This window comes from Spermophilus citellus (assembly GCF_964194105.1).
Source record: "Spermophilus citellus genome assembly, chromosome: 2".
Classification (NCBI taxonomy): domain Eukaryota; kingdom Metazoa; phylum Chordata; class Mammalia; order Rodentia; family Sciuridae; genus Spermophilus; species Spermophilus citellus.
Genome location: NC_138183.1, coordinates 252,895,700 through 252,910,347, shown reverse-complemented (window position 1 = coordinate 252,910,347; position 14,648 = coordinate 252,895,700). Strand labels below are relative to the sequence as shown.

General features: G+C 44.1%; 1 protein-coding gene across 26 annotated transcripts in view; it reads right to left on the bottom strand.

The window, feature by feature from the left end:
• The window catches only part of PPP6R3 (protein phosphatase 6 regulatory subunit 3), a 134,503-nt gene extending 120,601 nt beyond the window's left edge, over positions 1–13,902 (bottom strand). For 6 of the 26 annotated variants that reach the window (XM_081280756.1, XM_081280767.1, XM_081280777.1 and 3 more), the window contains exon 1: positions 812–906. In XM_081280756.1, the coding sequence (XP_081136882.1) occupies positions 812–838 (27 nt within the window). In that variant the 5' untranslated portion in view covers positions 839–906. Of the gene's footprint in view, positions 1–811; positions 923–13,774 lie in introns of those variants that run through there. The other 20 variants (XM_081280764.1, XM_081280770.1, XM_081280771.1 and 17 more) reach the window with 13 other exon arrangements.
• Positions 13,903–14,648: the final 746 nt, after the last annotated feature.

The following is a 14,648-nucleotide window of genomic DNA, read 5'->3' as shown; positions in this document are numbered from 1 at the left end:
TCTTTTAAACACAGGTGGAATATTGAAGAAAATCTGTCACAAACCAAGTACTGAAACAAACCTCAACTAACTTCAAAGAATCAAAATCACATTAGACACATCTTAACACAAAGTAAGTTAGCAATCAATAACAAAGAGTAAGGGGCCAGGGTTGTGGCTCAGTGGTAGAGCACTTGCCTAGCACATGTGAGGTGAGGCACTGGGTTTGATCCCAGCACCACATAAAAATAAAAACAAGGTATAAAAAAATTACAAGGATTAAAAAAAGACAAAGAAGAACTCATAAGAGAAATCATGAACACATTCCCACCTAAAAGATAAAATTCTACATAGCAAAACTGATGAACCACAGCTAAAAGTGGTACTCAAAAGGAAATCACTACTTTATTCAAATATGGGTGACATGTAAGTATATAAAAGCACATACAAAGGCTAAAAATTAATGATCTAAACATTATTTTTAAGTTAAATAGTACAGGGCATGGTGGAGCAAGCCTGGGGAGGATAAGGCAGGAGGATGACAAGGTTGAGACCAGCCTAGGCAACTTAGCCAGACACAATCTCAAAGTTTTTAAAATAAAATAAAAAGAACGGAGGATATAGCTCAGTGGTAGAGCATCTGAGTTCAAATCCTAGTTCAAAAAAAAAAAAAAAATCTTGTTTTGTGACAAAGTTTCCCTAAATTGCTAAGACAAACCTTGATCTTATTGATCCCCCTGTCTCAGCCTCCCAAATTGCTGGGATTACAGGCATGCACCACTACCATGACTAACTTTTATCATTCTTAACTTGTTAAAGAAAAAGTACCCACACATTTAATTGTGAAAAATGAAACCATTTTCTTTGAAACTGCTGACAATGGTGCCTGCCATTACCATGTATGTTCTCCACTGTGATGGCTGTCCCAAGCAGCGAAGCAGGCCTAGAATGCAAGATCATTTACAGTTAAGGATTACTGAGAAAGAAAAAAAAAAAACTGTTATTATTCAAAAATGAGATGAGTATCTACATAAAAACCCCAAAAGAGCCCACAGGCCATTTATTACATTGAAGAAGTTACTGCATGTAGAAGAAAATATAAGTCAACTATACTTTCATTTCCCAGCAAACAGAAAATTTAACTTTTAAAAACATCATTTACAATAGCACAAAAGCTATAACATACCCAAAGAATAAATCTAACAAAAGATGTGTAAGGGTTAGGCATGGTGACAGAGAGACCTATAATCCCGGCTGAGGCAGGATTGTAATTTGAGGCCAATTTAGGCAATTTAACAAGACTCTGTTTCAAAATAAAAAAATAAAAAGAGATGGGGATTGAGCTCACTGACAGAGCACCCCTGAGTTCAATCCCCAGTACCCCCCTCCCAAACATACACAAAAGCATTAAGAAAAAAAGATGTGCAAGACTTGGAGGGGGACAAAAACATAAAGCTTTTAAAAAATAACTAGATAACCAGGTGTGGTGGTACACGCCTGTAATCCCAACTGCTCTGGAGGCTGAGATAGGAGGATTTCGAGTTCAAAACCAGCCTCAGCAACAGCAAGGCGCTAAACAATTCAGTGAGACCCTGTCTCTAAATAAAATACAAAATAGGGCTGGGGATGTGGCTCAGTGATTGACTGCCCCTGAGTTCAATCCCCGGTACCACCCCCCACCAAAAAATAAAAAATAATAAAAAACAACAAGCTATAAATAAAAAATCTGTTTACTCATCTATCTCAGTTGAAGGAAGGTTAGAAAGAGGACTAAAAGGACCCAATTCCTTTTGTACTTTTATATTCTACGCTTTTAATAAACATCATCTTTTAAAATTCTATAAATACAGTAAAAATAAGCCTCAAAATGGGAAAAGGTATTTGTTGCACAAATAATTAATAAAAATCAATCAGAATACATAAGAATTATTACAATTAAGAAAAGCTACACAAACAATAGCGTGAGAGGGCAGACATTTCACAAAAATAAAAACACAAATAGCCAGGGCTGGGGTTGTGGCTCATCAGTAGAGTGCTCACCTAGCAGTAGAGTGCTCACCAGCACCTGTGAGGTGCTGGATTCAATCTTCAGCACCACATAAAAATAAATAAATAAAAGGTATTGTGTCCAGCTACAATTTAAAAAAAACTAAAAATATATTTTTAGAAATTCAAATAGCCAAGAAAAATACAAAATGCTGCTCAACTTTATTAATAATCAGAGAAAAGATAAAAATAAAACGTGCAAAGTATATGGGCAGATTTTTCTCCAAGGATATGAAATTAACCTATATATAAACTTTTTAGATACCTATAATCCCAGCACATACCTATAATCCCAGAGATTTGGGAGGCTCAGCAGGAGGAACCCAAGTTCGAGGCCAGCCTTGGCAACTTAACAAGACTGTCTCAAAACGAAATTAAAAAGGCTGGAAAAGTAGCTCCGAGTACTTTCCCAGCATGCAGAAACCCTTGGATTCAATTCCCAGTACCACAAAAAATACAACCAAATTGTCAAGTATGAAAGAGTCTGTATGAAACAATCCTCAGCACCTTATAAAAAACAAGTAAATAAAACAAAGGTATTATGTCCATCTACAACTTAAAAAAAGTCTGACAATCCAAGAGCTGGTGGAACTGTACATGAGCACTGTCGGCAGTGGAATCCCACGCCATTGCTTAGAGCTGCATCATCTCCTTAACAAAATGGAAGGGGCAGATACCCCACTACTCTGCAATTCTCTCCAAAGCCTACAACCTGGAGAGGTACTTCAGCAATTGTTGACAGCAGCCTTCTCTCTCACTGGAAACAATCCTATTTGCCAATGACAAGATGGCAAATAAAATGAGACCCTGTCAGCCTCAAATATAACACAAAAGTAGAAAGGAATAAACTGCAGTTCTATTTGTCACTGTGGACAAACCTCACGTCTAAGGCCCTCTCTTCCCACCCTTCCTAGTCTCTCCCTTGCTTTGCCATTCTTGCTTGGAAAACCACAACCCCATAAATGAAGAACCACATGCTGGGCTTCCAGGGAAACAACAGAGCTGTGCTGTCTTGCTTTTCAACTCGGGGCCACTCTGCTCAGGCAGGCCACCTACCCACCTTACCTGCTAACCCATTCCTGCTACTGTTGTTTTGGTACTGGGGACGGAACCCAGAGGTGCTTTACCACTGAGCCACATCATCAGATTTTTGGGGTTTGTTTTGTTTTATTTTTTAAATTTGAGACAGGGTCTTGCTACATTGCTGAGGTTGGCCTCCAACTTATGACCTCATGCCTCAGCCTCCTAAACTGTTGGGATAACAGAGGTGCACCACCAGGCCTGGTTCCCATTCACATCTTTTCTTTCCCCATTCTCCTCATTCTCAGGCTCACTCCAACTCCCCCACATCCTCACTGAGGGCCGAGAATTTTTTCCAGACTTTCACTGAGAGGAAAAAAACAAAACAGGAAAGAAAATGTCCCTTCACTCCACTACTCCACCGCCCCGCATCTGCTTTCCCTCCTCTCACCTAGAAACCCATGGACACCAACTCTCTACATGGGCCGGCAGCCTAGTCCCTGATGTCTTCTCAAGACCCAGACTCCAGCAAGTGTCACCTTTCCTACTTCATTTCCCACCAAAATGACAAAACCCTGTGGTTTCTCCCATCACAACAAAACCTAGTCTCCCCTCATCCCTGTGGCAAACCCCCTTGACAGAACAGTGTCTGCAGTCCTCCTCTCTCCATCCCCGACTTCAGGCCTTCTTGCACTGCCTGGGAAGACTCTCATGGTCATCTTTAACTTCCCTGCCACCAATACCAGGGTGAAGCCAGATTTAAAATTAGGCAGTCAGTGTAGTTAGGTAAATCAGGTCTAATATCGAGTGAAATCTAAAATGGAGGCCATGTTGAAAATGAATTTCAGGAAAAGTTGAGCAACTCTTGGAATATTAATGAAGTCCAGGAAACAGCCCCCAACAGATTTGAAGATAGCCCATCCCAAAGAAATGTTAATGACTCGGAAGTGCCCAGATTACTTCTTTGGCCCACGTGTGTCCCAACCCTTTGGGCTTTCCCACCTAGATTCCAACACCAAAAACTATAAAAAGGGGAAGACATTCGCCCTTCAATGGATTCCACCTCTTGGGTCCCCTTCTTCCTCTGGGAGAAGTCTTTTCTGCTGTCCTTTAATAAACTTCTAATTTTCCACTCTGACCTTGCCTCGGCGTGCTTCTCTGGTGTTATTCTTCAACATTGGGGAAGCAGCGGTAACAAGGGGACAAATCTTAGCCCTCACCACACTAGACCTTAGGGCAGTAGCATCTAGCAAAGGTTCCCCAGGCTTCACTACTGCCACACTTGCCTGGTTCCTCCTACTTCCAAGGTTGCTCTTTCTGGGTACTCCTTTCCTCGGTACCCTGGCTCAGCCTCAAGACTGCAGCGTCATCTAAACATGGAAGATTCATGTTGCTATCAGCAGCCCAGAACCCTCCCCTGAACTCCAGAGACCTTCATCCTACACATCTCCAGCCTGCTCTCTAAAAGCTTTACAAACTATACAGGTCCAAAACTCAACTCCTGGGGTTGGGATTATGGCTCAATAGTAAAGCGCTTGCCTAGCACGTGTGAGGCACTGGGTTTGATTCTCAGCACCACATATAAATAAATAAAGATCCATCAACAACTAATAAAATATTTAAATAAAAGAAAAAAAAACCCAACTCCTGATCTTACTTCCAAAACCTGCTCTTCCAAAAGTCTTCTTCACAAATGGCAACTCCCACTGTGAGCAAAAATTCCTGGTATCATCCTTCAATTCTCTCTCACACCCACACCCAATCTGCCAGCAAATCCTGTCTGCTCTCCCTTCAAGAAGAATCCAAAATCCAACCACTTCACACTACCACCTTCCCCTTCAGTCCAAGCTGCCATGAATGCTCTGCTGGATCAGTGCCACAGCCTCTAGCCTCCTTCCAGCAGCACAGGGACAGCTATTCTTAACACAGCTACAGGGGGACCTTTAAGAAACCATACCATGTCACACTTCTGCTCAAAACACTGACTTCCCCTCTCAAAGAAAATAACAAAATCTTTACAAAGGCCTAGGCCTGGAGACCCACCCTACCGCCCTGTCAGCACTTGCCTTCAGGCACACTGGCCTCCTAGAGCCCCTCCAACAAATTATCCTCTGCCTGTAAAGCTGCCTCCACCAGTGGGCCCAGGGCTTGACCCCTCACCTCTACACAGGACCTCTTCTCAGCAAGGCCTGCCTGATCACTGCATTTCATGTGCAAACAGCCCACTCACCCACTTCTCTTGCTTTACTTCTTTTCCCTACTTCTATCACCAGATAGCAACTGAACCTTCCACTCACCTGTTAACTGTCTTTCTCCCACTAAAATGAAAGCTCCAGGAGGGCAGGGACTTCTGTCTGCTTTTCTCACTGCTAACATACCCAGCACTGGAACAGTACCCAAGACACAGTACTCAAACAACTGAATGCATGGATCCCAAAAACAATGTTGAAAAGGAAAAAAGTCACAGAACAAAGTGACTCACTTTGTATAGTTTAAAAGGAGGCAAAACTTATTAAACAAAGGTACACTCATAGATGACACCACCATAAGAGTAAAGCCTTAAAAATAAAATGCCTTAAGGAGCTCAGAAAGAGGAAGGCAAACAAGAAAGTGGCACAGGGAACCAAAGGCAGTGACAACATTCTATTTCTTAATCTAGTCAGTGGGTACACAATTGTCAGTTTTAATTTTTAAGAATATCTGCATACAATATATACTCTTTGAATATATTATCTCACTAAATATTCAAATTTTTAAAAAAAGTTAGAATGAATACTGGAAAACTATGGGCCACAGACAAATCCAGCCCACCACCTATTTAGATTGTGAGGTTCCACAGGAAAACGGCTACCTTCCTCAGTTTACACACTGGCTGTCTGCTTTCACACACACAGCCCACCCAGGAGCTGCACAGACTATTTGGCCTGCAAAGCCTCAAATATTTACCAACTGGCCCTTTGCAGAAAAAATCTGCAGATCTCCAGTAGAACTATTTGGTCACAGTATGGAATGTGTAAGGATACTAAGAACAAAATCAGAAGGGCTCAATCATCTGCTAACATACTGACTGATTTTTCAAGGCACATATGACCATGGCATGCTGAAAAAACATTCTATATAACATGTGACTTCACAGCAAAGAGTTATTTGTACAATATCCAAGGTGCCAGAAATATATACATACATGTGAAATAAAACATGTATATAACATAATCATTTGAAGGAAAAAAAAATTGCATATAAACGTTCACTCCAAAACCTCCCTCCACCAAAATCGCCATTACCCCCTGTACTTTCCCAGAGCAACTAGTTAGCCCTCAAAGTTTCTCTATGATCCATGATATTCCATGTCTCTCCTTCAGAACTTAGAGCTACATTCCCAAGCATTTTGCTTTTTTGAGACAGGGAATTGCTGAATTGCTAAGGCTGGCCTAATCTTGCGATCCTCCTGCCTCAGCTTCCCAATTTGCTGGGATTACAGGCCATGTGCCACCACAGTGGCTGGAACCTGGGCACTCCTGACTACCAAAATATATTTGGAATTAAGAACAGAGACGTGGTAGTACCTTAGCAGCAAAATATTATGCCTCTGATAGATGCCAAATGCATAGCTGTTGAATCCACCTACAGTTATACAATGAAGCAAGGATAAGAAATCCACAATGGGAAAAGGGATCATTCCAGAGTGAAGGGGCAGGAGTCTCACAGACGACAGGCAAATGAGACCTGCTCATGGTCCAAAGTCAGTAGAAACCCTTGGTATCTCTATGTCAACAAAAGAAAACCAGGAGTCACTGTCCCCTCATCCACCACATAAAGACAACTGACAAGAACTACCACCAAAAGAAAAGCAATTAGGAATTAACCATGTGTTCTTAACTCTCAGTGATACACAGCTGTGACATCACTCTTGCAACACAAACTGTGCGGCAGTACACACCTAAGGGATCACCTAAATACTGTGATTTCTGCTGTCTCCAAGTCCATTCTTCAGCATGACATAAATTTTCCAAGTATCCATGATCTTTTAAGTTCTGTTCCAATCCCAAACCATGATTCTCATGAAAGGAAGCCACAAGTGCCAATCAAGTCGATACTTAGCAACATTCCTCCTACCACTGCCCTCATCTAGGGACTGAAGGCCTAGCCAAAGCCATCAGGCAAGGTCCACCTGCTAGGCCACAGTAGAGCGTGCTTTAGTGTTACCTGTCCTGATTAGTCTCAGATGCCATGCGTTCTTAGGCAAGCTCTCCTTTCCCCCTCTTCTCAGAGTATGTCTCTGCTACCAGTACTCTTGCTAAGATTTACCTCCAGGTACAGAGAACCCAAAGCTCCAACTAGCAATGCACTCAGCTTTCTCCAAGTCTGACTCAGCATTCAGTCACACTCTTATTTATGCAGCCTTTTAATTCTGCCAACATTCTAAAACCAAATCTTTCACTCATCTTTCCTGTGAGGACAAATTTCATGGCAGTTGACTTCTAAGGTACAAGAACCACTGAGAAGTACAACATCAGCGCCTCCTTACATCGGATATTCAGAACCTATCAAACTTTATTTGTATAAATTCAGTCAAATGTATTATCTTCACTGATACTTCTAAAACAGGTCAATACTAGCCAACTATGACAAGCAAGGCTGGACACAGTGGCACAAGCCTATAAGCCCAGCAGCTGGGGAGGCTTAGGGAGGAGGACCCCAGCCTCAGCAACTTAGCTCTAGGCAATTCAGCAGACTCTGTCTCTCAATAAAATATAAAAAGGGATGGGGACTTGGCTCAGGGGTTGAGCGCCCATAGGTTCAATCGCAGACACACACACACACACACACACACACACACACACACACGCAGTCAACAGCCTCTATTCTTTGCCAATTCCTTAACATAAAATGTCCCAGTTAGGCATAATGGTAAGAAGTCTTCACCATCTAACCAACCTAACTGTAATCCAGATGTCAGTCTGTAATCCTTCAAACCCTGCATTAAACTGGTTATCAATCTATCTAGTAGCTATCTCTCCCCCAATGAAGAAAAATAAAGGAGAGGGAATGAGAGTAAAAGAAAAGGACTTCCAATACAATAGAATCTAAGGCAAAGTCAAAGGGCACAAAAACAATTGCCAGTCAGCCCAGATCCACACTGCAACAGGGAAAAAACCCATCCCCACACCCAGCACCATGCATTGCAGGATGTTCAAGATGTTCAGCAAGAACCTTGAAACCTTCTGATGGCTCCAGAATCACACAGTCACCACTGTTTCAAATCTGATCTCTGGACAACTTGTATGGAGCAAGTTGTCCAGAGATCAGATTTTTTTTTCATTACCAAGCAGCTTCACCAGCATGGAAGGAACAGCATTTTTTTTTTAAATCTATTCTTCTATCATTTTTTATAACTTTCTTTTATTTATTTATATTTGTATGTGGTGCTGAAGATCAAACCCAGCGCCTCACACATGCTAGACAAGCGCTCTACCACTGAGCCACAACTCCAGCCCTGGAATGGCATTTTTTAAGACACCAAAACCAAGTCAAAGTTACCACTTAGTACAAATGAAAGGAGGGGGGGGCAGGTATTTTATTATTTTGCCAGATTTCTAGCAATCTCAACTACCCAAAGTTTAATGAAATTAGCCAACCAATCAATAAACAGAATCTCTTTTCCATGTGGCCCTAGAGTTTCTCACTGAGAGCAATTAACACTCAGTGTTAGGGAAGACTTGTTCCAGCAACTCCCACTCTCGGAGCCAATAAATAAGAGACTGAGGATGCTCCAGTCCCTTATGTAAAATGCCAGTGTTGGGGGCTGGGGATGTGGCTCAAGCAGTAGCGCGCTCGCCTGGCATGCGTGCGGCCCGGGTTCAATCCTCAGCACCACATACCAACAAAGATGTTGTGTCCGCCAACTAAAAAATAAATATTAAAAATTCTCTCTCTCTCTCTCTCTCTCTCTCTCTCTCCCCCTCCCCTCTCTCACTCTCTCTTTAAAAAAAATAAAATAAATAAATAAATAAGTAAAAAAAAATGCCAGTGTTTACATATAACCTCATACCTTCCTGAATGCTTTTAAGTCATCTCTAGGTTATTTATAACTAATACAAAAGAAATGCTATATGAATAGTTGTCATACTATATTGCTTAGGGAATAACAAGAATTAAGAGTCCATACATGTTCAGCTCAGATGCAACCATCCTAGGCCTAACCCTAGAGGAAACAAGAGACACCCAAAACCAATGCTCAAACAAGTGTTGGAGAAAAACTGAAGATGAGCAAAGTGACTAGTGGCTACACTTCATTCACATGGATTCAGTGAAGTTTCATGCCTGTGGCAAATTTAAGATTGGTTTTTGGGGACTGGAGATGTGGCTCAAGTGGTAGCACGCTCTCCTGGAATGTGCGGGGCACTGGGTTCAATCCTCAGCACCACATAAAAATAAAATAAAGATATTGTGTCCACCTAAAAACAAAAAATAAAGAGATTTGGTTTTTTTGAACTCTCTGGAATTTATTTTAAGTGTTTTCAATCCACAGCTGGTTGAGCCCACACATGTGGACCTGAGGATGCAGAACTCGGAGATACTGAGATACTCAGTGCCAACTACATAATCCTAAAAAACTTTGCAAATGGTCTACTTTGTAATTGTGTGCCTCTCCTGCAAGACTGCAAGTCCTTAAGGGCTTGTTTATCAGTGAACCCCTCTGGCAGAGTAAGGGCTCAATTTACTGGATGATCAAAAAGATGAAGATTAGAAGTATATGAGGTCAACATATACTTGTAGTTCAACACAGACACAGGCCAAACTTCACAATGAAAAATCAGAAAGTGCCTCCATGGGTTGGGGGTGTGGCTCAGCTGGTGATGCGCTTTCCTAGCAATGCTTAAGGCCAAGCTCCATCCCCAGCACCGCAAAAGAAAAAAAGGTGGGGTGGACTCCATGACCTTGTCTTTTATATATCCAAATTATATGTCCAAATATTAACATTTAGCATAGCTTGTATAGTTTTCATCCTAAATTCTTCCTTTCAGCAAGTTAGTAAATCTAAATTTTAAGTATGGCAAGAAAATAATCTCTGCTCCTCTCTCTACTACTGCACTTCATCTCCCCAGGAGGGAAAAAAAAAAAATCCTCCTTCTGGGTCAGAGTCCAGTCTCTTTATTAACCAGCACAGTCACTGTGTTAAAGGTTAAGCTTACTTATTGTATATCCCTCTCTCCCTCAAAGGGCAGAACTGGTAAACTGATCCAGGGATAACTCTCTGGGGAAAGGTATTTAAAAAAAATAATAATAATAAAGTTGAATTTGGGATCTAGAAACAGACCTGACAGCTAGGTGACAAGATGAGGACAACAGATACAAAAATCATGGGGCTGGAATTGTGGCTCAGTGGCAGAGCAATTGTCTAGCATGTGTAAGGCACTGGGTTCGATCCTTAGCACACCATATAAATAAATAAATAAATAAAGGTACATCAACAACTAAAAAATATGAAAAAAAGATAAAAAACTCAAAAATTTTAGTAGCATAAAGCTATCCAGAACAGGAGCAAGCCCTAACCTGACAGTTCTGCTAAATTCAGCATAATATGGTAATATATTTTCAAGAGTAAAGAAAGAAAAAGTTTCAAAATTATTTTAAAATCAATTCATCTAACATTTAATTTAAAATTCATTCTTCAGGCACCTCAAAAAGTATGTATGTACACCATCTCTCTCCACAACTAAACAACCTCCAACGTAGGATCTAGGTACTCCAAAGACAGAGCTCACAGATCACCCAAAGGATCAGGTATCTCACAGTACCTCAACTCTATGGTATAGAACAGTGGTTGTAAAACCCATCAGCAGTTCCGTATTGTCTAGGAAGCTTTTTAAAACTAGGTTCTCAGGCAGGGGCTGGGGCTCAGTGATAGAGTGCTCGCCTAGCATGCATGAGGCACTGAGTTCGACTCTCAACACCACAATAAAATAAAGATATTGTGTCCACTTACAACTAAAAAATAAATATTTTAAATAAATAAATAAATAATAAGACTGAGTTTTCAATCCTTCCACAAATTTCCAGAGGTGGAGTCCAGTATCCATGGTCATAAAACATCCCAAATGATTCTATCCCAGACAAGTCCATCATCTTTCTAGGGTTTCTCAATCTCAACACTACCAAGGTTGGGACTGGATAATTCTGTTGGAGAGAGGGTGTCCTATGCACTGTAGGATGTTTAATAGTAGCCATGGCCTCTACCCTCTAGAAGCACACCAGAGGAGTAACTAAAAATGTCTCCAGGCATTCCCAAATGTTTCCTGGGAGGCAAAAATCACCTGTCCAACTACAGGCCAGTTCTCAATTCTTCAATTACTTAACTGAGGCTAATTAACTGGTTTGGTTTGCTATACTTTACATAAAAGCTTATCTTCTAAACTCAAAAATTTTCTTCCTGTTCTTGCATAAATTACACCAGCAAGATGCTCATCTCTACTTAAGACCCACTCTATCAAAATACACTTTCCCAGTGCAACTAAGCAAATCATATCACAATCAACTACCGCTAAGGGAAGAGCAAGTACAGTTTCAAGTACCAAGAGCACAGGGCAGGCACTAAAATCCTGAGTTTAGATGACTAAACAAGCAGACCTCTTCGTTAAATATTCTAGACTCCCTGACCAGACAGAGATGCAGAATAGCCTCTAGAGCATACACTCAGAACAACAGTTATTTCCTGAACTACAAACCAAATATCCCTCTCCAAAGTGCTCGGGACCAGAAAAGTTTCGGATTTTTTTGTTTTTCTGGATTTTGGAGTATTTGCCCAGATTTTATGGGTTAAGCATCCCTATTCCAAAAACTGAAACTCCAAAACTTTTTAAGCACCAATAACCAAAAATTGAACAATCAAAAATGCTCTGAAATCCAAAATTTTGAGCCTCAAATCAGTTTCTCAAAGTTTCAGATTTCAGGGCATTTTGGGCTTTCACATTAGGGAATATTCAACCTGTATCTTAGTTGAAATATACATCTCAATACATAGCAGCTTTCAATTGTCAACAACAACCAGGAAAATACTATGAAACCCCAAAGTTACTGATATGGGGGCCACTCACACTCAGAAGTACATGAAAAATAGTCCAGTTCTTGATGGCTTGTGTTTAACCACCTCTATAGAAAACATTCTTAAGTGCCACCACTTATTACCCCAGTAAATAAAATTTAATGATTTTTCAACAAGCTGTCTTGTCAAAAAATGGTAACAACTTCTAGTTCATTCCTGCAGTCCAAGTGACCCTTAAACTGCACAGAGCTTTTATTGATTGATTGATTTTGGTGCTGGGGACTGAACCCAGGGCCTTATGCATGCACTCTACCAACTGAGCTATATCCACAGCCTCTACCCAGAGCTTTACAAAGACAGCCATCAAGAATCAGTTATTAAACACTTAAACATTTAAAAACCAAATTTAAATTAGTAATAAAAACCACTAATTACTGAATTGATTCTACGGCCAGGTACAGTTCTACTTGCTTCACATGTACTAACTCATTTACATATATATCCAGACACATGTGTAACATGTGCATTTGTTGGAACACACTTATGAAATGGACACATTTTTATTCCCATATTACAGAGGAAGCAGAAAGGTTGAGAAACTTGCCCAAGGTCAGAGAGCTACAAAGTGGTTAGGCCAAGATTTGAACCAGGCGCTGGAACTCCAGATTGAAAAAGCTCCAAGGCACCACTGACAGCGCATATTGGGCTTGCTACTTCAGGCACATTACTGTGGCTGAAACTCTGGAGTCCCTTTCCCACTCGCTGCCAATCGGCAACATGACCTTGAGGGAAAATCGAAGTAAACTTCACTAAACAAAGTGGGGCAACATCAACAGGGGTGCCGCGAGGACGAAAGGAACTCCCAAGTGCCCCCTCGCGTAAAAGCAAAACAAACAAAGCTGCACGCGTGCCCGCAAAGAACACGTCGAGCACCAGACCTGACAGCGAGCCCTGAGGGAGGCCGTCGGGGCCGGGTACACCCGGGGACTCCTTCAGTCCACCACAGCTCAAAGACCAAGTTGGAGCGAGCGGCGGGCTCCAAGTTTGAATGGGCTTCTTTAAGAGGGAGGTCCTCGGGGCCTCGAGGAGGACCCTGCCACGGGCTCCAACTCGCCGGGGCGGCCCGGGGCGGGCACACCGCGAGCTGCACGTCGGGGCCGGAGCCGCGAGGAGGCCACCCAGACCCCGCGCCAGGCTGCGTGCCCCGCGCTCCCAACCCACGGAAACCCACAAAACTTGTTTCCCGGAGTGTAACAATGGCCCCGGCGACTCGCCGCCTCGCCCGGACGCGCTCCCCCGGCCGCCGGAGCGGCGGCCCGGAGCCGGCTGGTAGGAGGCCGGGCGCAGCGGGCCGGGCGGCGGTCGACGCCGCAGGCACGGGCCGGAGTCGGTTCCCGGCGCGCCTTGCCCGGCCGGCGCCCAAGGCCGCGCACGTCACCTCGGCGCGAAGTTCGCCGCCCGGCGTCCCGCCCGGGATCCGGCTGACAGGAGCGGCCGAGGCCGTGGGGAAGGGCTCGGCGCCGCGCCTCCCGGGCCCGCGGAGCCGCGAATTCCGGGGGGGAGGGGAAAGGGGCCGGGACGCTCCCTCCCGCGCCGCCCGGGCCCGGCCGAGGACCCCCCGCCCGCCCGCGCGGCTCGCGCACCCCGCGCCACGGTCCCCTCCGCCGCCCCCACCCCCATTACCTGGAGGTGCCCACGACCCGCCGCTAGTTGCGCTCAGGCGGGAAAAGCGCTCACCGACACCATCAGCGCAGCGCCCAAAATGGCGGACGTATCAAGCAGGCCTGGAGTTCCCCCCGCCTTCCCTCGGCCGCCTCACAGCCAATCGCGGACCTGACCCCGCCCCCGGGCCCACGCTCATTGGCCTTCTTCTCCCGCCCCCCACAACCTATTGGGTCGCCCAGCGGCTCCCTTGCCTCCACTTTGATTGGGTGAGAGTCCCCGTCAGTCAAGCGCAAGAGTCGCATTCTTTTCCCATGGACTTGACGGATCCGGAACCTCGAGGACCCAGGAGTCTGAGAAACAAATCAGAAATCGGGAGAAGCCTGTCTGAGTACCCCAACCAACGCCGTAGCAACAGCGGGGTCTCTGCTTGAAGGACGCTTCGGACCACCAATCCGAGTGGCCACTGTCTTTTAAAACTAAATTGAGCCAAACCAATCGTGGCCGTGGAACTCGGAGCGCAGTGGAACCAATGGGGTGACGAGGTGGCAGCAGGCAGGCGGGGCTAGGAGCGCCAGGAGACCGGTGGTGACGTGAGCGACAGTGCGCGCCGGGGCGAAAAGCTCCCGAACTGGGGAATTAGCTCTAGAGGCCGAGCGCTCGCTTAGCGTGTTAGAGGGGGTGGGATCAATGCCCGCATTCTCCGCGACCGCATTTTACTAGGGGGTCACCTCCCGCGGTCACTGTATCCGAGCAGGTGGCAACCCCGGAAGTGGGCTCTAGATGTGGAGTTGCTGAATGCCTCTAGCTGGGCCCCCCACCTTCATGAGGGAGGGGAGACACACAGAACGGGGCGGGGGGGTCCCTTTTATTTGGAGGAAGGATTGACACACGA